Raw genomic sequence first — 23,139 nt, 5'->3', positions numbered from 1 at the left:
CGAAGGAGAGGTAAGGAAGAACCTATGGGGAGAGAAAAGGACGGAGGGGAGGCCACCAAGGGTGCCGTGGAAGTGACAGCGCAGGCGGCAAAAACAACACTCAGCACAAGTAGGAAGGAAGTAGTCATGCCCTTGTACACGGAGGGCGGGAGCCCAAGAAGGGAAGTGAACTCTTACATCCCGATCAATGTAGGGGAGAGAAAGTATTACATCCCAATCTAATATCTCCAAACGTACAGGGGAACGCCTTCAGTATCTAAATAAAGGCTACTGGAGGAGAAGCATTACCACTTGGTTACGCTCCTTTAAATACATCATTGGACGTCAAACCCAAGACACAGCGCAGGGGAACGACGGCTATGCAAGGTTATCACAAATCGTGGGTTTATATTAATAAATATCAAACACACGTAATATATACAGAAAATACATTAAGATCCCACCGGGATAATAAGAGCTTAATGACAGTCAGGCGGAGAGATCCGAAACCATGTCTGCAACGCATGACGGCCGAAAGCAAACTGTAATGTTTACATCCAGGCAGGTGGGTATTCCCGCCTACCTGGCAGTAGTTACTCCCTAACCACCTTGCTCAAGAGTTTAACGGCTGTTTCCAGCCTACGCTGAAAGTAATTCCTAATGTAGAGGCCCGACGGTTTGCATATCTTGTTGGAACAATACAAATTTTTTAAGTAATTTATATTTTTCCTAACTATACAAACCTGAGGTCTTAACAGTTATATGCCCACCTTAGCCACCCCTCAGTCTGCTTCCTGGGCCAAAAGGCAAAGTGAGTATATACCAGTTGGTTGGGCGGAACACCATCCGTAGTCGGTAGTTAACTACATACTCTATCACCTTGTTTAAAGTTGAACAGCCGGTCCCAGCTGCGCTGAAAGTAATTCCTTTTGCAAAGACCTCAGGTTTGTATAGTTAGGAAAAATGCAAAATTTTTTTTTTTTTAATTTGTCATTTCTCAAGTAGTGGAAGCAACTGATGCACGATATCTCGTGACTCGGGGACAGCCTGCTCACCTGAAGAAGCTATGAAGAAGTTCCCCATACAGACCTCTTCATATGCAGAGGCCACGGCCTCAAAGAAGCCTGGGCCACGTTGAGAAGACAGCCCAAGTCTATGCCCAAGAGTGTACAATCGCTCTCTCTGGGTCAGCCCTCACCCACGTTAATGTGAACATGCATGCTTACTTGGGGATAGCTTTTGTGCATGTTTGCTTGAACCAGTTCGCTCTCCTCGAGACAGCCCCTGCCCACATTAGCGTGAGCGGGTTCATTCTCTTAGACCCATGCAGTCCGTGACAATCTTTTATGGTGTTCCTTTCCAGTCAGGGCTTCAGCTCTTGCAGGTCAGAGAAAGGTGCTCGGCCCCTCTCACGTACCCTCAACCTCCTGGGGTTACACCAGGAGCTGCGAGTTGGACAGAGGAGTTCGTGATTAGGATGCCATGTCCCAACACAGCCCTCCCAAGAAGCTTACACTTCAGATTCAGTTCTAGGATCGGGCATAGGTCTGGGGGTTCTGTCAAGGCTTCCCTCTTGCTGAGAATAATCCAGGGGTTCCATGACCTGGAATAGCTCTAGGGTTTTTTTACTCAGGACATGGACACTGCCGATCTTAAGAGGACTTCTTTGGAGATTGTGTTGCTGATGTCTGGATTTTGTGAAGAGATTATGGGCAGCTTCCTTGGATCATAAATCTGCCCTCGAAGTTTTTGGGGACCAAGGAGAGGAACTCAAAACTTCGTTGGTGCAATCTTCTTCGTTTGCAAGACCACAATTTTGGAGAAGGTTTAGCGCATCCCAGACCTGTATGGCCATCGTCGACATAAGTTGATGATCGCCCATGGCTTTACACACCTGCTGGTTCCTGTTCTCTTAGCTCCTCAGAGTCTTCCGAGGACTAGGTACCAGACAGTGTTAGGGTTCAAAACTGGAAATGTTTGTGCTTCCAACCTCTCCCAACCACTGTAGCATATACTCTGGTTCAGTCTGTGGACCGAACCAATTGTATATTTGAGTGGTTGAGATCACAGAGTGTCTCTGGAGGTTTTTCCTAGGGATTGTCCGTGAATTCGGCAGTTTATGATCCCCCTGTGGCTTTCTCTATGAGGAAGACATGGCTGTAAAAGTCTGAGGACCAGTCTGACACAACTTCCACAGCACCCTTGCTCAGCATAGCTTGCACTTCTCGCTCTAGTGCGGAGTCCTTTGGTGTTCCTTGGACATAGGTGCGGAGATGGACCTGAGTGTAGGTGAGGGATGGCTGAGACTCGAAGGGTAGTAGAAATCCCTCCTGAAGGACATCCACTATCCAGGTCTTGGCTCCGTATAGCTGCCATGTTGCCCAGTGGCTCGACAGGCACCCCGCCCCCCCATTCGGCAGCATTCGGGGGCACGTGCGAAGACCCAGAGATCTTGGCCACTGGCTGGTGAACAAGGCGGTCACTGTCATCCGCCCGACGTTTGTCCACCGCAATGTCCACCAACTCTCTAGGGAAGAGAGGTAGACCCCAGCAACTGTCCGTTCTGCAAGGTCACTGCCGACTCAGGCCCCACGGACCTGGAGAAGCGAGAAAGAACGACGTCCCTCCGCTTCAGGACCAGGTTAGCCCACAGGTTTGCCGTCTGGTGGGCGAGGTAGGAGATGGCTCTACCTCCAGACTGGCATAGTCACCCAAAAGCATAGTCTTCCCCAGGTACGATAGCGCCCGAGGAAGCAGCCACTTTGGATACTGTGAATGACCACAAATCCAACCAGGAGACTGCCTGGAAAGCTGCCATGGCAGTGGCTTCCAGGGTTGCAGCCTCTTGCTGAGAGAGGGAGATACTCCCTGCAGTAAGCTGCTGCAACGAGACCCGGATCCAAACGAGTCAGGTCCAAGTCAACCTGCTTAGGCGGCAAACACTTCTGGCAAGACAGAGGAGGGGGAAGTAGCTTGTCTGAGCGGTTCGATCATAGTGAATTGTCCTGCCCAGACACAAGACCAGTCACCTGATCGAAGACCCCCTCGGCAAGTGTGGACCACGGCAGCCCCACCGAAGCCTTGGGTTCCTTCTTGGGTCCCCAAAAGGATTCGAGGCGCGACAGATGATCGACAGACGAGGCCGTGGTCCCTTCCCTAAGGTCATTGTGCTGACAAATCAGTGCAATTACCTCTGCAAAAGCCCTCTGTATCTCAGGGGTGTCAGCGTCCTGGGGAAGAGGACCCTCAAGTCCTTCCAGGGTGTGGTCCTCCCAATCTACACTCCCTGCAGGAGGGAGAACCTCAGCAGACCCCCGTGATCCTTCCTGCACCAAGCGGGCATACGACCTGGCCGAACTGAGGACCAAGCCAGGCGCATAAACCCCCGAGGCAGAACTCTGGGGAGACAACTCGCTGGAGTTCTTCCTGTCTGACTCATAAACCCTGGGAGGAGCCAAGCAGGTAGAGGGGACAGGCAAGGAGGATCTGGCACTCCCACTGGTCTTGCTGGCAGAACCAACAGGAGTAGCAGGCCGGGACGGCAACCCAGGTTGAGGAGAACGCTTTCGCCTCAGCAAAGCGTTCTCCCGAGGAGAGCGGAGCGGTTCACACGAGCCAAGCCATGCACTCGGCATGCCCGAGCCAGGCTAGCCATGCAAACATGGTTGGGGGCTGGGAGGAGTCGAGCGCGCGGCTGGCTGGTGAGAACTTGCACTGTCCTCTGGACACGCCCCAGTCTTCTTCGAGAACGAAACCTCTTGGGAAGACTGAGCAGGAGACCTCTTCTCTACCTCACCAGGTGTCCGGACCGGAAGGACTGGCGCACCTTCCCAGGAACCTGGCTTGGCATTCGAACAAGTACCAGCAGGAAGAGTTGGGGCACCTGTATGCCTGGACTCTTTCTCCCATCCTGTACCTGAGTCCGTACAGAGAGAGATTTCTCCTGTTCCAGACCGAGGTGCTCGGGTCTCCTTAGAGACCCGAGTACTCAGAGCAGCTCGCGAATGAGTGTCCGACACAGTCCCGCTGCCCTTAGAAGCAGGCTTCTTCGGCGCAGCAGGGGAGTGCAAACCGCGGTCTGCATGCCCTCAGCTCCCGATATGACTGACCCCCGGGTCAACGCATCGGTTCCCTGGTCCGTAGACCAGGAAGAGCCAACGAGAGATCCCTCTGCCTTCCCTGTGGAAGGAGGCAGTCCTTTAGAAGTCTCGGTGAGAGACTTCTTAGGCGGGAAGAGGCAGGATTCTTCTTCTTCGGTTGGCGAGCCTTGAAAGAAGAGGAGGAAGAAGAGGTAGTAGACGACGACGATGAAGACGAAGATGACGATGACACCTTCCTTGATCTCTTATTTGACTTCTTCGTCATCTTCCTCACGATGGCAGTCAGGTCTCCCATCCACGAAGGAGCAGCAAAAGACAGGTGCAGCCAGGGGGGCCAGGGAAGCAGGCGCAATCCGGGTAGCGGAGACGGTGCTCGGGCCAGCAGCTACCGGGGCAGGTGCAGTAGCGCGGGAGCCAGGAAAGCCAGTAGACGAAGCCTGGGTCGGAGGCATGGGTGACGCATGGGAAGCCAGGCCAGGCCAAGAGTCAGGGTAGCCAGGAGCCGGAGCCGTGGTCAGGAACAAGCGTGGGTTGGCAACAGGAGCAGGCATGGACATATATGGTACCAACAAAGTCATCATCTGCGAGGGGTCAGGCAGGGATAACGGGGCCAGGAAACCTGGAGGCAGCGGCACACAATAGAACATGGCAGGAGCCGCCAACACCTGGACGTCCAGGTGCGAGGCCACCGTCACAGGAAGCTTTCCAAATGATGACATGGTGACGGTCGTGGTGGTGGATGCGGTGGCTGCGTGGGTCATCACCAGAGCACCTGACAAATGGGATACCAGGCCCTCCAGTGGCAGAACGCCAGGAAGACCCAGGTGCAGCCAGGCAGAGGCAAGATCAGGTACCTGGCTACCAACAGACGCTTCCATACCCAAGCCTGAGGACAAAGTCGGGTTAGAGGGAAACCTTTACTCGCTCCGGGGGAAAAAATTCGGGGGAAAAAATTCGCCCACGGAGCGAGGAGTGACCCCAGAGAGGATGTCCTGAATGTCCGCTCCCCTGCGGCCTTCCACACCTGATGAAATGAATGAAGAAGGGGAAGGGGAGTCCTCACCTGCAGGGGAGGCAGCAAGAGGGGGAAGCTTGCTGGGAGGGAGAAACGATCCCGACGGATCAGCCACCACGGGAGTCATCGGGAGCGTGTTACCCTCGGACGACATCTTGGCGGCCTTCCTACGGTATCGTCTCCTCCCCTCAAACTTCGCCCACTGCTCGGCAGACCAGGAATAACACTCCGAACAGGGAGAAGCGTGTGAACACACACGTCCTCTGAAGGTAGGGCAGAGGGTGTGTGGGTCCAAATCAACGCTAGATCTTAAAGTGTTAGAGTTCTTGCCTCCCACCCCAGGACACACATACTGGGGGATGGAGGGCTTAAGGGATTTACCAACATTCATCATCAACCAAAAAACAAGAAAGATCCCACCAGGAAAAAAGCTCAAAGGCAGTCTGGGCAGGGAGCACGGCAACACACGTCTGCAGCACACAACGGCCGAAAGCAAATTGGAATGTTTACATCCGGGCAGGCGGTACTCCTGCCTTCCGGACGGTAGTTAACTGCCTAACCACCTTGTTCGAAAGTTCAACAGCTGTTTCCAGCCTACGCTGAAAGTAATTCCTAATGTAAAGGGCCAACGGTTTGTATATCATGTCGGAACAATCCACTTTTTACCAAAGGTTGCCCTACAACACTGTGGATGAACATTCCAGGACCAGCATACAAAAACATTATCAGTTCTGGTGTTTCAGGTTAATTACATTACAGACAAAAAATAACAGTAAATTGTTAATAAGCAACCAAAGCACTATAGGAAAAGCCTATTTCCAAAGTAATACCCAATGCAGATTAACCCCATAGACCTAGTTCTACCTCCATTTGCCTGCTAGGTATTTTTTAAGTATTAGCCGCACAGACTGTATGGAACAGTTCCGCAAATATGAGAGACATTAGGGAGCCATATGTTCAAGAAGGGACTGGCTAAGGAAATCTATTATAAAAGGAACCATACTATCCTAACATACCCTACCTAACTTAACCTAGCAGGCCGTGTTACTGGTGAAGGAAACTCCATTTTTTACCAAAAGTTCCCCCATAAAACTGTGCATGTGTGATAGCAAAGTTAATTACAGGTTAATTACCATCGACCAACAAAAAGTAATGGTAACTTTTAATGAGCAACCAAAATACTATAGAAAGAGTTAATTTCCAAGGTAACGCCGATTGCGGAGCTAATGCTTAGTTCTACCGCCTGCTACACTAAATCGGGTCCAGCACAGGTTAGGCTAGTTTAGGATATCCTAACATCCTTAGGTTTAGGCTAAGAGGAAAGGCTAACTTCACTCTTCTGTTCCTTGCATTTCAACACGTTAAGCACAAATATTATGACCAACAAACGCCTTATTTTCACGATCCCAGTTTGAGCAGCGTTTGACACGCCTTCAATGCACCGAAGCCCACAGCGATGACAGCTCCGACGACAGTGAGCTACCCACACCCTCACGAACATTGGTTTGCTAGAATTTATAAACATATTTCATTCAGGAATATGGAAAATCTTCATATAAAACAATACTACGTGTTATGTTGATGCAAAAACTAAATCCTGACTTTGCACAGAATAATGCAGCAAGGAAAGGGAAGTAAACATAACACAATCATGAGACCAACGGGAGTTGAATCATCCGCTGTTACAATCATGGCTACCTTTCAACCATTTGAACGCATGATTTTGACACTTGACACCTACTATCGAGAAAATACATATATATATTTACTTACAATTATGGCTACTATCCATCCATGAAAAATAAAGACGTTCTCGCTTAATGTCGTGGGTAACGGGACTAAGCAGCAAGTGGTAATATTATACTTCCTGACCTCGGTGATAAGATAAATCGAACATAGAGATGGCAAACTTCGTGCTAACTAGAGATGATTCCAAAATTGTTCAAGTTGACTCCGCCTCCATTGTTATCTTAATTGTTCTTAGTTTCTGTTAGACTTTCCGTACCCTACAAAAAGAAAAAAATTTCAGTTGTTTTTTTATCACGTCATTCTTATTTATTAATACTACTGCTTGGCAATTATAAGAGCGTACTGTATAATTTAGATTTATTTGAGCTTGGCTAAATGGCGTGAAGTAATAACGACGAATAGCTTCAACGAGTTTCTAGATCAAAGTTATATACTGCAGTTTATTTGGCGTAGAGATTAATCCGGACTTACGCTAGCATGGGTCATTGTATAAGAGGTATTCAAATGAATAACAGGTCTGATGTTGACCCCTGAACATGAAATTTGTGTGATTACTACCATCATATGCTCACCTCAATTTGTTAATGACTGCAAGAGCAAAATTTATCAGTATCAGAAATTCATAACTCTAGATAATAATCTACTTCTAAAACAGTGGATATCGCCTTAATATACCTCACTTAACCTTGTGCAAGAAAGTGAAGAGAGCTGCCACATCTATATGATAATATAAATCACCAAAAACAAGGAGAAATTAGATGACTAAGTTAGTAGAATAACAGGAATCTTGCCGGAGTCATAAAATTATTAACACGCCAAGCTTAACTGGCGAACGAGGAGAAGGATGTGCTCGTTAAAGAAAAAAAAAATTATTCATGATATACATTTGAAAAAGATCAAATATGAACCTTTGCCACAGGATTAAAGAAATCGATATAGGCTGTAAAGTTCAATGAGTTATAACATGAAACTGAAATAAATAATGTGCTTAATTTATTCTCAATGTTCGGTTTAAACATGATTTTACCCCATTATGCCAAATGGAACGTTTTTTACGAAGTAATTATTCTTATGTTACATACTGATCTCTATCGACCAACATCACGAATAACTAGACCAGAACCTTAGTAGAATAAATTCGCTATGGACACAATTTTCCTTCACCACTTGATGACCACTTAATACCGGAGCAAAGGAAATGATAATTCACATTCGAGCTGCTGAATCATAGATGAGGCCTTTTCATTTTTTAAAAATTAATAAATAGATAAATAAATCAATAGGGGAAGGGAATATCATAGCTAAGCTACTCATTCATACACCAGAAAACCTAATTACTATAATAATTATACGTCGATCCTCCGTAAATGTTCTGACCATTCATCTACAGCATATTAATTTATTTCCGAAGGTCCGAAAGCTGAATCTCTCTCGGTCAGTCAGGTTGGTCTCTCATTTGTCAATTATAGCATTTTCTTGAGTATCTTTTCCCTCTACGGCATGGCTGCCTTTGAATAATTTTTTTTTTTTTTTTTTTTTTTTTTTTGTATTTCCTCTTGAATGCCTCCAAGAATTTGTTTATTTTCAGTCCCTGAAGGAACTTACTGAGTAGTTTGAGGCCATGTTTGTTCAAAGGAATTTTGTTCCAAAAATGTTTCTCAATATTGGTTTCGTTCACGTATATTTATCCATGCTTCTAAGTTCCTAGTTTCACTAGGATGGCTTATTGATCTATGACGTATCTGAAGATATATGGTTTCATATTCTTCATAAAGATATACATCAAAATATATTTTATAATCAATTGTTGCTTTTAACAGCTAGCCAACAACGTTCAGCTAGGATGGGAGTGACCTTATCCTTAACTGCTTGGGTTATTCATCATCAGTTTGGCTGCGTTATTAATAACAGCTTATAGTTTCAGTAAGTAAATTGGTGGGCCGGCACAGAGACTGTTTCATAAGTCTTATCTTTTAATTACATATAGTAGTTATGTAAGCGCATGTTTAGCGTATGAATATTTAAATTTCTTACTCCATAATGTCCTGTTTTCACTATATTTGGTATCTGATCTGCTGTATTAAGTTAATGCTCCTAGATTTCTTACATTATACTGCTTTAACCTCTGCACTGTTTATTTTTCACTGCTGTGACATCATCTTTTTCAGGTTCCTTTTCACCCTATTAATACGCAGTCTGTTTTGTTATTGCATAGTTTCAGACTTTCCTTGTTCATTCAATTCTTTATCCTCTTCATTACATTTTTTTAAAATGAACGCTATTCGTTCAATGACAGACTATAAAGAGTAATTACTGATGAGCAGTATAGCAATTACACGAACGTAATCTCTGGAGTTTCTCCCGGGGTAGTGTTCATGGCCCTTTATAGTTTATATTATTTTTGCATGATGATATGGAAATTGGCCCGGAAAACAAGTTGATTGCTCATCCAGATGACGTCACTCTGTAGATATGATCCCGTACCTTAGTACTGTTGTAGACCTGCGGCTGCAGGTCCTTTCAACAAAAATCTAAGTTTAAGTGAGGGCAAGGTAAAAATCATGGGGGAATGAAACTGAGCCATAACAAATCTCATAGTAAGAGCAAAGATTTATTTTTTTTTTTTTTTTACTATGTGCAACTCATTTAAAATTCAAGTTCAGTTTTGAGAAACATAGTCTATCATCCTTTCAACTGGGCAAAACACTGGTGGACTGAGATTGTCTTTCAAGATATTTTGGAGAACTGTCTATCCTGAAGAAATTTTTATATTCTACCATATTTTGAATAAAGTTTCCCAGGTCGGGGTTCATAACTTGCAGTTTGAATTTTTGGATAAAACTTGATTTCTTATTACATATCTTAGAACATTATTGATTTCTGGCACTGTCGACTGACTGGCTTACTCTTCAGGCTGCATAGAATTTATCTTAATGCTGATCATCCTTAGCATTCAGACATTCCCAATACTAGATTTAAAGATTCCAACTACATATCCTTGTCTTTGGAGAGGTTCATTACTATAGTTTACTCAAATTTTGTTCAGCAGTGAACAGTTTATGGAATGATCTTCCTAGTCATATAGATAAGTCGTTGGGACGTCAGAAGTTCAAAGTGGGTGCAAATGTTTCTTTAGTGTAGTTTCTTTTTTAGCCCATCAGTTTTCGGTAGAAATTTGGGTGATTCGTACAGCTTTTGGTTAAAAACACCATATTTTGCGCAGAGATAGCTTAATAGACCTTTCGAAATGTGATGATTACCCATTTGAGATCATTCCAGTATGGCTGCTTTTTTTTTTTTTTTTTTTTTGACATGGCCGCCAAAGTTCTTCAAAATTCTTTGGTTAGGGCACCAGATGTAACAGAGTCAAAATATTAGGGTCTAAGTATATTTATTCAAGACCAATTTAAGCACTGAAAGCAAAATTGCCTGCCTAAAATACTTTGTAGCAAACACAGTCAACCTAGAATTCCTTTTTAGATAATAATGTATCCTTCATTCAATTAAAACAATGTGATTGCTAGTATAAGAGCTAGTCTAAACTCTATATTGATCAGAAAGTATTGCAACTAGTGCAAAATGGTTAAGAAACATAAAAAAAAAATTTATATTCATAGAAAACAATCTCACGGATTCCTTTATTGTCAGTGTCTGTTTTAAGCTTTAGATTGCTATCAGTCAGAGATGGTCACAATCTCCTCCACATTTGCACATAGTACACACAAGCTGGGCTTTCACCCACTTGCATTTGCCTCTGCAACCCTTGTCTGGAAGACACCCACACTTCATGAACTCCATGCAGAATTTGGAAGTTCTGACTAGAGGGGCTTCCAAGTCGTTGAAGGACCTTTCATCTATCTCCATTTATGTGGATAGGCTAAGGTAGGGTTGGCTACCGGTATTTGTCCCCACGCTAAACAAGCTTGTTAAGCTGATATCTTCACATTCTGGAGTAGGACAACAGATGTTGGATGGATGCCATTAGTAGATCTGCCTTTTCTAGTAAAGAGATCTTTCCTAGTCATCCACACCTATGAAAGTGCTTGTCTTGTCATAGAGCAGAACTACAAACCGCTCTAGAGCTGGCATAAGCTGCTTTAAGTTCTCTAAAGTTGGCATGTTACCCATATCTGCAAATGTACCAGTCACCTGATCCATCGCATTCCAGGTTTCCCGGGTAGATTTCTTCTCTTAGCTGGCAAGTACTGAGGTGTTGTCACAACCACTAAGAGTTTGAAATCTTGGAAGTGGTCTGCTTTTGGAACCCAGAGCAGTGGCTATGCTGAGAAATGCAATACACTGGAAGCGTTTCCCTACACCATAACTAATCCAAACCTCATCAGTTTGGATGTGATCAAACATGGCCATGACCAACACCACCACATTAGTATCTGTTGTTCTGGTCATGATTCTTTAAAAACCCGGGTCCGCAGTATCCTTTGCGTGAAGAAGCAACCAAGTGTCGGCTTTCTCGTAAGTTACTAAGTGCATCGACATGTCTGGCTAAAATTATCCCTCTCTGGATTGCAAAACACTACCTCACCTTTGGTAGTCACAATCTGTCACCATCACACTGAATCGTTTGCAGTGTTCTGAAGATAACTGAATACCTCTGACCTATTTGTCATCACATTTCATTGTTATATATTTGTTTAGTTACTCATTATATTACGTTTTCCTCTATTCTTGTATGGTCAAATTTATATGATAAGAGACCTGAATAAAGCATTGTAAAGAAGGTAGTCCGTGTATAAATACCATCCTCCGTAGCTTAGAGGAATCTTGATTTATATCGCCTTTCATCTGGCTCCAAATGCAATACTCACAAATGCCTCCCGGTTGCCTGGAATCCTTGTTTTGGGCTTGGCTTGCCTTCCCTTGCCACGCTGACTTCATGGTGTTGCCTTCAGGCTGTCAAGTAAGTATTGATCCCAAATGACATCCACTCTCTGTACATCCTGCAACTGCCTTTTAATACAAGGGAGAAAAGACTTCTTGTAAATATTCTTAAAAAATTTTCTTGATGTCCCTGGCTTGAGCATGTTAATGACAGTTCTGCCATCCAAGAGTAATGCATATGAAGTAGGCTTTTCTTTAGGGGCCTAATTAAACTCTGTAGGTAAGGGTAGAAGGCCAGACTTGTTTCCGTGTCTGATTCAGTGGTGGGTGGCGGGGGGAAGACTGATTTTCGTGCCTAAGAAATCCATCAGTGTCCCCATTTCTCTCTTGGCAAAACACATAGCTTTGAGAACAATGAGCAATCCTCTTTCAGTGATGCAATCTGTTGTTTTTATTTGGACACTTTTGGGATTTATTTGTTACTGAACAGAGGCAATCTTTTCTTTTTGGGATCTGTAAGAGGCTTTGTTCTGTCCTTTACAAATTTACTATATTTTTCTTCTCCAATTCTTTTGATGTGTTGTACAGTTTCTACAATCTGAGGTTCAGCTATGTAACAGGTGTCCAGCACCAGCAGATAAGTTGAGTCTTCCAAAAGTGAATTACCCATCTCTTCTACTAACGCACACAATGAGTTAACCTGTTTCCTGTATGTTGTCTGCTAGTTGTCTTTCTGTGCATCATGGTGTCTTTGCCCATGTGTTCTACAACAACTCAAATTCGTTCACAACTCTAGATACCTCTGGCCCTGAAACCATTCATTTTTGCAGGTGTGCACTATTTTCAGTCAAACCCACTGCCCCACCATCCACTTTCACCTGTTTCTTGTTCTGTTCATGGGCTTGATCAATAGGGATGGAGGAGAACGCATGATGTGTTACATGCATTACAAATTTCCCATGCTCAAACTCTGCAGCAATTTCAGGATGTTGTTTGTCCAAAAACAAATATATCGCGAATGTGCACAGGCACCCACCTAGCACTATTGGTATGATCTAGAGGGAAGAACCAGGGGGCAAGTTTCACTAGGGCAGCTTTGTAGAGGATGAAGTTACCCTCTCGCTAAGTAAAATGTACTTGGCACAGAAAGAAATATGATCACTATGTTAATATTGTATTTAGATGGAGTGGTTACCTGTAGTAAAGTTGAGGATTAAGTATTGCATTGAAAACTGCTTAAAGTCATATGCCATTTGGTGTTTATTATTTCTCTCCGATGAGTATGCAGTGAAATACATCTCCTACTGAACACGGGCTAAACTACTGTATAATAGGAAAAAGACAATCACTTAGTCACCTAAAGTAGAGAAGCAGAGAGGCAATGACTGATTCACCTAAAGTATACAAGCAGAGAGGCAATCACTAGTTGGCAGTGGAACTAATATCGGTTAACGATAATGATTTCAAAACAGAAAATCATTAAATTTAATTAGGTATTGATATAATTTATAATAAATATAAATACAATAATGATCAATCTATATAAAATTTAATGCTATTTCTTTAATATGATTTTGGCCGATCGATGTTAAATATACTGCTGTGTACATTTCAGGTGATAAAACATAGTTTGTATAAAAATACAGTATTTAGGCAAAATATTTTGCTTTTAGTGTTTAGATTGGCCTTGAATATGTATACTTAGACCCTAATATTTTGACTCCGTGACCTCTGGTGCTCGAAGAATTTTGCCGGCCACATTGGAATGATATCAAATGGGTTTTCATCACATTTCAAAAGGCCACTTCAGCTATCACTGTGCAAAATATGATGCATTTGACCGGGCGGCTTTTCCTATTGAAGCTTTCGGGCTTGTAGGCTTCTGTTTTTCCAACCAAGTTTGTAACTTGGCTTGTAATGATAACAATAATGATGATAAAAATAATGCCCATGCTTGTTTCTTCTTCTTGCATTGCGTCAGTGATCCCGTTTATCAGTCTGCTCTCACTTGCGACATTTCATTTTCATTTTACTTTCTTATTGCTTGTCGGATCGTATTCATGATATGTTGAGTGAAGCTTTTGCATGAGAACTGCATGAAAACATCAGACATTCATTTGCATTAAGGGTAATTATTTTCCGCGCTTACTACTCTGACAAATTTTGCCGCAAATACTTTGAAAATTATTTACACAGTAGTCTGTAAAGCTGAATGGACAAAATTCACTTTGGGCATGTTTCTATATACAAATAAGTGATAATTTCATGATATGAGGTATGATAATAATCACTATCTACCTCAAAAATGTTCACTATTTTGCTATCAGTATCACCTCTGACTAAATCGAATATGTGACCAGATCTTGATGATGGTTCATTGACGTCTTTTTTTCAGGCTAAGTATGACTATAAAAGATATTCATAAGCTATTTGCATTTAACTTTACTCTCGCCAGTTTGTGTACTGAAGTTTGTCTCTCAAATCCTTCTTCATTATATAGCCAACATTACATAAATATTTTTAGTTTCTTGATCTCGCAAGACATTCATAAGCTGAAAGATTCAAACGATTCGAACTAACAGTCGTTCATTTGCTTCACATTTCCTAGTTGTTTAGAGAGATTGACGCATAATCCACCGCGTGACAAAATTTGTATATATATATATATATATATATATATATATATATATATATATATATATATATATATATATATATGTATGTATGTATGTATGTATATTTAGTAATAACGTATTAAGAGTGTTTTGTCTCCCACTGATTCGTTTCTTACTTGCGAGCCGTCATCAGTGTCCTTGTATCAAGCCCCTTAAGTTCTAGTTTTCTCCAACTACAGTATGACAATCCACCACGCCTTATACCTCCTTCGTTCGTTCTAGATTAGACTGGCCTTATGTCAGCAGCAGGGGGTATAGCTTCTCCTTCATAATACGCCCTATATATTTGCCATGCCTAACTATACTCCGCCCACCGCTTCAGTTTTGGTAAACAACGTTCAGCACCTCTTTGTTGTAGATCTGCAGTATGTGCCTTGCTCTCCCTAACCCTTGTTGTGCCACATTTACTGACAAGTTAATTCATCTTCACAGCTTCATTCATTTTACTCATTCAGGGACACTCTTCATTTCCACATGCATAGTTGCTTCAGTAATCCCTTCACTTCATTATCATTATTAGCTGTAGCTTTTGCATTGGCGGCTCTTGATCGTACACTTAGGTCTTGAGCTCTTCCGGTTTCCTGTCTCTTCTAGTCTCTCCTCTTCCACATCCGGTATGTGTCCTTTTCTATTCCTTCTCATGTCAATGAGTTTCCTACCAAGCTTTTTTAATATCTTTTGGTATTGTTCCTTTAGTCATTTAGCTTTTATTCTTTCTTCCCTAATCCCAGTGAATTTCAGTATGCGGGGTTTAGATTTTCTTCTGGTGCCGTAAATAACTTGCGTTTGCAATATTTTCTCCTCAGCACTTCTAATTGTTCAAGGGCAAGCACTTCGTTTTCGTTCGGTAGAGTAATTGCCGATGGCCCGTTATCATAAATTCTGTCTTCTCTGATTTGTGTTTGTCGTTCCTTGTATATTTATAAACTAATCTTAATATAATACAATTCCTCTAACACTCTCTCCAGCGCACAGTTTTTCCTTTCTTCTACACTCTGTATACTATTTTTCCACTCGTGATACTCGTTTGCATTTCAGACACCAATCTTTCCTCTTGACGTACAATATATACGAGTGTATACCCTGCATTTCTAGGGAGCCTAGTTTTCCTCCCTGCCCCGTTTTATATTTTGTGCAGTTTTTTTTTTTATCTCGCTTTCTTTGACGTTTATAACTGCAGCGCCATTGTAGTTTACTGAAGTTTTTTGGTATAACAGAGTACACCATATGTGCTAATGTTTCCGTTTTTTTGTTATTTTCCAGTTTTGTGTCTTGAACATATTTTTTTTTATTAGCGACCATTATTCCTATGTCTTTTATACAGTCCTTTATTTTCATGAATTCTGTCTCTTTCTCCTCTTCATTATACATGAGACTGCTGCTTTCATCTTTATTTCCTTGGTTCCTTCTGTGCCTTTTTTTTTCTGCACAGTGTTGCAGTATGAAATAGTTATCTTCCACTCTTCCCTTTTTGATAAACCTGCTTGGTTTTCTCTGTCCTCTTCATTTACTCTAAGACGTTCCTCTATTACTCTTTCAATAATGCCATGGACAAATTTTTTACTTGAATTTTACTGAACGTTTCTTTATATTTTAAAAATATTCTTGTTGTTTACTTCTACTTTCTTGTTTTTTCTCGTTTCCACTTCTCTTTGTAAACAGTTCGTTAGATTTTTTTGTATACTTTTACCTTTATTTTCTGGCTTTATAAATCTGGTCCAGCGGCTTTCGTCTTCTTAGGTTTTTCTGAAAATGTCCTCACTATTTCACCTTGTAATTCGGGCTTCCATGGTCGTATTCTGTTTAGGTACTGAATTGGGGCGACTGCGTCCGTGTGATCTCAAAGCTCCCTAGGGTTAACCCTGTGTCTTGGATGTCCGCTTCCTCGAACTCCCGCAGCAACTCTTGCTTATATTTCCTTCTCTCCTCATCATCGTTTCCTTTTCATCATAAATCTAAACATGTTCTCCTCCTTTTTCATTTCTCCAAACTTTAAATTTTCTCTGACATCTCATGGGTCGTTATCATACTCGGCTAGCACTCTCCTAGGCCCGCGTTCGATTCTCAGACCGGCCAGTGAAGAATTAGAGGAATTTATTTCTGGTGATAGAAATTCATTTCTCGTTCTAATGTGGTTCGGATTCCACAATAAGCTGTAGGTCCCGTTGCTAGGTAACCAACTGGTTCTTAGCCACGTAAAATAAGTCTAATCCTTCGGGCCAGTCCTAGGTTAAGTATATCTTAGTTTAACCAGACCACTGAGCTGATTAACAGCTCTCCTGGGGCTGGCCCGAAGGATTAGATTTATTTTACGTGGCTAAGAACCAATTAGTTACCTAGCGACGGGACGTACAGCTTATTGTGGAATCCGAACCACATTATAGCGAGAAATGAATTTCTATAACCAGAAATAAATTCCTCTTATCCTTCATTGACCGGTCGGAGATTCGAACTCGCGGCCAACAGAGTGGATAGCTGAGAACGCAACCCGCTCCCCCAACGAGGAACCCGGCCAACCCTAGGAGAGCTATTAATCAGCTCAGTGGTCTGGTTAAACTAAGGTATACTTAATTTTCTCTGACATCTCATACATTCTTTCCCTCTCTTTTTGCCTCTTGTGTTAGCATACATTCATATTCAGTAATGTCCTTTCTAATGATTAGCTGCGTATTTTTCTTTTGTTCTATTTCCCAGTTCATCTACTGTTGCGTGATACTTCATTTCTGTTATCCCAAATCTCATTTGGTACTTTGAGGTCACCTTTTTTTCCTGCTGTTCTTTATGCAACATCTTCAAACTTCTCTGTTATAATTAACGCCTCTTTCATTTTATTTTCCTCTGCTCCTGCAAAGTCTGTAAGGCTTCTTGTATCTGTTTTATATTTTTTCCTCTCTTTTTCCTTTCTAAAAATTCACTTTCTTTTCAGCCTCAACTCTAATCCGACCTTTATCAAGTTATTGTCCGATATGCCAAGGATATCATCGACTATCCCTGTCTTGCGCATATTCGGCATTTTGTAATTCACTAGATGTTACTCTTCTGGTTTCCATTTTCCTATGGCATCTGCCACATTATTATTATCATCATTAACGGTGGTAGTGGTAGCAGTCACAACAATATTTTTGAGATTGTTTTCGTGTTCTTACTTAGCCACTCCTTGTTGCTTACTGTTAACGACGCACGATGGAAACTGGATAAAAATGCATATAACCTAGACTTCATACAATCGGGAGCAGATGCATTGCGTAGAAGACGTATCTATACATCATACACTATGAACCATTAGAGGGAAATTATATTTGTTTAGTGTACTGCACATGTATAGAGAGAGAGAGAGAGAGAGAGAGAGAGAGAGAGAGAGAGAGAGAGAGAGAGAGAGAGAGAAAAAAAAAAAAAAATGATAGTCGTCTCTGAAAAACCAATGAGGACGGGACCATGAACTCGTATGGACGTGTATGCGCATCCAAACTTAAGACGAATGACTTTCCTGTTTCATATTCATACTATTTGAATGCGACATTAAATGAGGCAAACGTTTTCATTGCTTCCCGCAGCATAAATGCATTATCATGCAATAATCTCCATCAGCAAAATCAGTTTTGCTGTCTATGTGGAAGGTTGGCACGTATACAAAGCAATTGTGTAGTCTGTACAACATGTGATCCAGATTAATCAGTAATTCATATCAAGGGATGAGGGTGTTTGTGGGATATGACACTCACCTGTGTAGGAATGGCTCTGTCTCGGGCATTTCAAAATATATATTTTCGACAATGATGTTTCCAACATTTTTCATCGGCTGATATCATCTAAAATTTAGACAGCATGTAGGAAACCAACATGTTTCATTAATTGGATATTTAGAGAAAACTGGGAGTATCTGTGACCCAGTCTATCTGCCTAATATAAATCTAAAATATTTTTTTCCAGACATCTGTTTAATTTAAATTCCGCTCTTGCGGCCGTGGAGACTATTTGAAGTTATTCTGGAGAAACTGGCCACCCACTACGTGTGAAGATGGAAAGTCCCGTAAATTCTAAATATGATGCAAAGACGATGGGGACTTATCCAGTGATATTACCTTTATCCTCCTATCTAATGCTTTTTAGACTCCTTTGCTTCTTAGAAATCAGTATACACACTACAGTGCAGAATAACCAAACTTAAATCTTCAACACAATAACCCCACAGGCTACATTCTAGTATCAGTGACTTCAGCTTATTAAACAGTAGATCGACGTTTTGAAGGGAAAACCATCATGTTCTATTTTTTCTAGTTCAGATTGAATGTTAAGCAAACCTTACTTGACGGGAAAGATAGGTTCGCTATTGAACTTAACCAATTTGGAATTTACGGACAGAAACCCATTGTTAATAAGTGAAAGGCCAGAGGCCCAGAGCACCAAAGACAGCAAGCCGTTTCATGCAACCTTCAGGTCAGTTTGGCAATCAGCCATTGACATCAGTTGCAATATTAAATTTACAGCCCAAACCTTTATCAAAATGAGAATTAATTCAGAGTCAACAATCCTAATCAATTACTGATAACTTCCAGAGAAGAGTAATACCATAGACCTCATCGAATGTCCAGGTTAGAAATGATTTAATTTCACCAGAATTTGATCATGCCATTTTTGGGCCAGAGTCACGTCTGGGGGTCCGTTCCTGAGGCGAACGGTTGACAAGCACAAAGTGCGCAGATGTCCTGAGACCGTGGAGAGACTTGAGTTTCCCAGTGGCATAGTGTCCCAGCGAATTTTCCAGGGTGTTAGTCTTTCTCCTATACTCAGATGGAAAGGCTTCCAACGCGGCCTTAACATGGGTGTAATCTTCTATGCGTGGTTGATCGAGGCCGCCGAGATTTAGACGCTTGATGCCTCTGTCAAGTTTGTTGTTGTTTTAGATTAAGCCAGCCTTGTACTGGCATGGGCTCTTGCTCCTAGAGCAGCCACATGGTATTTGTGACTTTAAGCAAGAACAATAAAAAGATTAACTGATTCTATCCCCTGTCTCCTTAATTACATACGACAAAGGGAACTATTTTTCGGGTTCAGTTTACACACAACGAAAATTTTACCAAAGGTGAGCCTCTGGATTGGCTACAAATCAGATTAAATTTGGGAGAGATGGTAATGTGTGACTTTAGTGAGATGGTACTTTTTGTAGAGTGGATTGGTGGTCAAAGCAACAGAGTTAAGAAATCTGTTCCCATATCTCATATGTTCTCATACGTTTTTTCAGAGCATTTTATATAGTGTAGCCCTGAATATGTCCATGACAAAATAGATATAATTAGGTATACAGGTAAGAAATTCTGTTTCTATATGAGACAATGCATTAACAATGATAAAAATAAAACGCTTATGGTACCAAAAAGGAAACTTGCAGATACCTTTCTTATATTACCATATACTAATAATTTCAAGGACAGTCCCAGTCCCCATAATACAGTGAAACAAGCATTTGCAAAGAACCCCCTGACGTGCTTATCAGATCCCATATAAGTCCCGTGACAACCTTTACATTGGCCAGACTTTAAAATTATTGAAAAGAGAATTGAACAACATGAAAAATGTAAAAGATATGACCAGTGGAAATTTCGTATGTCATTGAAAACAACCATACATTCAATTAAGTGGGGAATAAACAGATAGTTTATTCCAATAATGTACTGGAAAGAAACATCGCAAGTCCACTTCTGTAAAAGAATGATTTTATAACAATATGGAAATCAATCATGGCATGTATAAACTCTATCCATTTATTAAAAAAATATGCAGAACGTATATGTTTATAGAGTTCAGTTTTATGAAACGAATGATTTTCTAATAATATGAACACCAGTCAAGGCATGTATAAACTCGATCCATTAATTTCAAAAGAAATATGTAAAAAGTATAGATTTTAGGAAGACTAGTTGGCGGAGGACGAGGGAAGATTTGAGGCCACCCACATAAACAAATTAAAAAAAAATAAAATACTTGATCTCAATTGAAAATATTGAAGTAAATGTAGAATGTGAATTATGGGGGAAGGAAAAAAATGGATAATTTTTATTTTCATGCGGTATGTGGCATGTGGCCTACAAAATCGAGTACAAATAAGGCTCGCTGGTCCATAACAATAGACTCTGAGAAAAAATAAGAGTCATCTCTGAAGTGTTGAACAAAAATCATAGTATCAATACGGGCGCTGTAGAAGTAGTAAAATGAAACAAATCATACCATTAGAACGATGGTATTATAATGAAAGTCAGTCTTATTGGAAATGCAGGCTACCTGCAGAGAAAAGTACAGGGGTGAGTTTTAGGATCTTTGCAGAACTGAAGAAGGCAATACTGAACACGGATTCTTTAGTAAGGAAAAAGTGAGAATAAAAGATCGTGAAATAATTTTAGAGAACCTAATATCTCCTATTTAGCAAAAGTTATGTATGATAGCACCCAGAGTCGAAATTTTTGTTCAGTTCGCCTTGTAGTAGTCAAAGTAGCACAGATTTGTTTTTAAAACGTCTCCCTTGCTTGCCCTGTTTTGTCTTTGGTTGTATTTCTTTAAGTTTATTTTCTCTCTGGTACCATACGTTGTTGATAAATGCCTTCATTTTCTTATTTTCCTTTCCAGATTTATGGGTTATTAAGACCTACCCTAGACTGCAACTATGTTTTTAGGAAGCAAAGAATGGAGGGAAGAAAATATACAATAAATTTGCAACATTCATACAGAAAGAACGAAGGAAATTCATAGAAAGAAATTTAATTAGTGATGAAAGGATGGAGGAAAAGAAAAATCCTTTACAGTACTATAGGGAAAAACCAGAAAATGAGATCGCAAATTGAGGAAGAAGGAAGTGCCGTTGCAAAGGGTGCAGCTCCTCCCTCGACTAACCTTTCGACTATGTTTACTACTACTATTACTGGTGATGTAAACACGTGTGGAAGTTTCGCGTTATCGTACAGTGCCGTGACATTTTGATATGATGGCCCCTACTAAACGGTCATCTAAGACAAACCAGGAAGAGGAAAATGAGACGCCTACTAATAAGCGTTTGAGAAGGTCAGTAAATAAAGAAGACTTACCCGCCGCCCAGACCCCCAAAAAGACTGCTGGTAGGCCTGCGAAGGTTTGCGAGAGTCCCTATAAAGCAACCAGGGCTAGAGCAAGTAGGGAGCACATTAGTCCACCCGTTTCAGAAACTCTGTCATCGCCAAAGTCGGGAACAGTACGGTCGAAACATTTGCTTGTGACACCTATCCCACTTGTTCAACCTCAGACCCCAACCACTCGATCTAAACGAGGTAGGCCTGTCGATATACAAACACCACCTAGACGTTCAAGAAGATTATCTACGGATTCTGTAGAAGTTGCACCATTGGGCTTGACTAACAATGTTGAAACTCCCACTAAGAAACCAAGCCATTTGTCTGGAACTTTGGGTGAAACGAGCTCCCCTCAGGTGCAAACACCAATTAGGCGTTGTAGAAGACTTTCTTCAGAGGGTAGCAATGTTCCTGAGACATTGCCACCAAAAGCTGAAATTTTAACAAAGAGGACCAGAAGACTCTCTACCGAAATTATTGATTCTCCAGTTCCCCAGGGTGCAAGAACTCCGACTAGGCGTTCAAGACGTTTGTCGACTGACCTAGATGATGTTGTCACAGATGAAAAAACTGTTCAGATGCCAACAAGGCGTTCGAGGAGGGTTTCCTCAGGTGACCAAGATGTGTTGAGCGATAGCTCAAGTAAGCCTCAGCAAAATAGTTCCCTAAAATCTCTGGCGTCAGTTGACTGCCCAGATAATAAATGCAGTGCATCAACTAGAAGATCTAGACGGCTAAGTGGATCAGGGTTGAATGAAAAGCCATTGGAAGTTTTAGAAGAAGCTGAAAAGGAAGATGACAAGGAGACTGAAATTTTGTGCACTTCTAAAACTTCAAAATCAAAGGATGATATTTTGGAAGTAATAGTAGAAGATGAAAAGGAAAATGAAACCATGCAGGAATCTAATCCAAAGGATGATATATTGGAAGTAATAGTAGAAGATGAAGAGGAACATGATACTTCACAGGCGCCAGATCCAAATGATAATGTTTTGAAAGTAACAGTGGAGGATGAGAAGCAGGAAACACTAAATGCTTCAAAACCACAGGATGATGACAAAGAAAATGAACCCATTGCGGAAGAGAAATTGGATGATGGTGATGTAATTTTTGTGGAAGAATCATGCCCTAGATTGCAATTAGAAGAAGAGGAAGCAAAAGGTGAGGAAGTAAGAGCTTTAGATAAAAGTGATGATGGAACAAAGACTAGTTCATCGGCAGAAAGGTCACCCATCTCTTCATTGCAGGAGAAAATGGAAGTGAATACTACCTCAGCGTCTGAAAAATCAGATTTGGCTGATTCACTGATAGAAGCTGTTACTAATAAATTGAGTGGGGAGCCAGATGTAACTGTAATTCAAGATTCTGAGAAAAATGATGCTTCCAGCACCACATGCACAGAAGACAAGGAGAAGAACAATGAAGAAAAGAAATCAAACAGTATGCCTAAGGAATCAAACAACAATTCCTTACCAGCTAAGACACCAGATGTGAGAGGAATGCCTGTCTCAGGACGTTGGTGGAAAGAGGAAAAGAAAAGGTGATTTTAAAAATTGACTTTTGTTTGTGAAATGTAAATGATTACAAGTTCACTCCAGCTTTTTATTGCCAAAGTGTCTCTTCTTTTTCAGATAGATTAGTAGGCCATTGTGTTTTTAAAACTGTATTGCCAGATAGCATTTACT

At 41.5% G+C, this 23,139-nt stretch overlaps 2 protein-coding genes across 4 annotated transcripts in view; one reads left to right on the top strand and one right to left on the bottom strand.

Annotated features, from left to right (window-relative positions):
* Nucleotides 1-7,012, bottom strand: part of LOC136853154 (serine/threonine-protein kinase PAK 2-like) — a 106,558-nt gene extending 99,546 nt beyond the window's left edge. Inside the window, exon 1 of one of the 3 annotated variants that reach the window (XM_067128466.1) lies at nucleotides 6,868-7,012. The gene's annotated coding sequence lies outside the window, so the exon portion shown is untranslated. Of the gene's footprint in view, nucleotides 1-6,424; nucleotides 6,571-6,867 lie in introns of those variants that run through there. The other 2 variants (XM_067128474.1, XM_067128485.1) reach the window with 2 other exon arrangements.
* Nucleotides 7,013-21,240: 14,228 nt separating this feature from the next.
* Nucleotides 21,241-23,139, top strand: part of LOC136853144 (transcriptional regulator ATRX homolog) — a 40,815-nt gene continuing 38,916 nt past the window's right edge. Inside the window, exon 1 of the mRNA XM_067128457.1 lies at nucleotides 21,241-22,994. Coding sequence (XP_066984558.1) covers nucleotides 21,331-22,994 — 1,664 coding nt within the window. The 5' untranslated portion in view covers nucleotides 21,241-21,330. The remainder of the gene's footprint in view (nucleotides 22,995-23,139) is intronic.

This window comes from Macrobrachium rosenbergii, chromosome 3, assembly GCF_040412425.1.
Source record: "Macrobrachium rosenbergii isolate ZJJX-2024 chromosome 3, ASM4041242v1, whole genome shotgun sequence".
NCBI classification, from domain to species: Eukaryota; Metazoa; Arthropoda; class Malacostraca; order Decapoda; family Palaemonidae; genus Macrobrachium; species Macrobrachium rosenbergii.
Note: the sequence above shows the minus strand (reverse complement) of the source record. Positions and strands in the feature narration are given on the sequence as shown.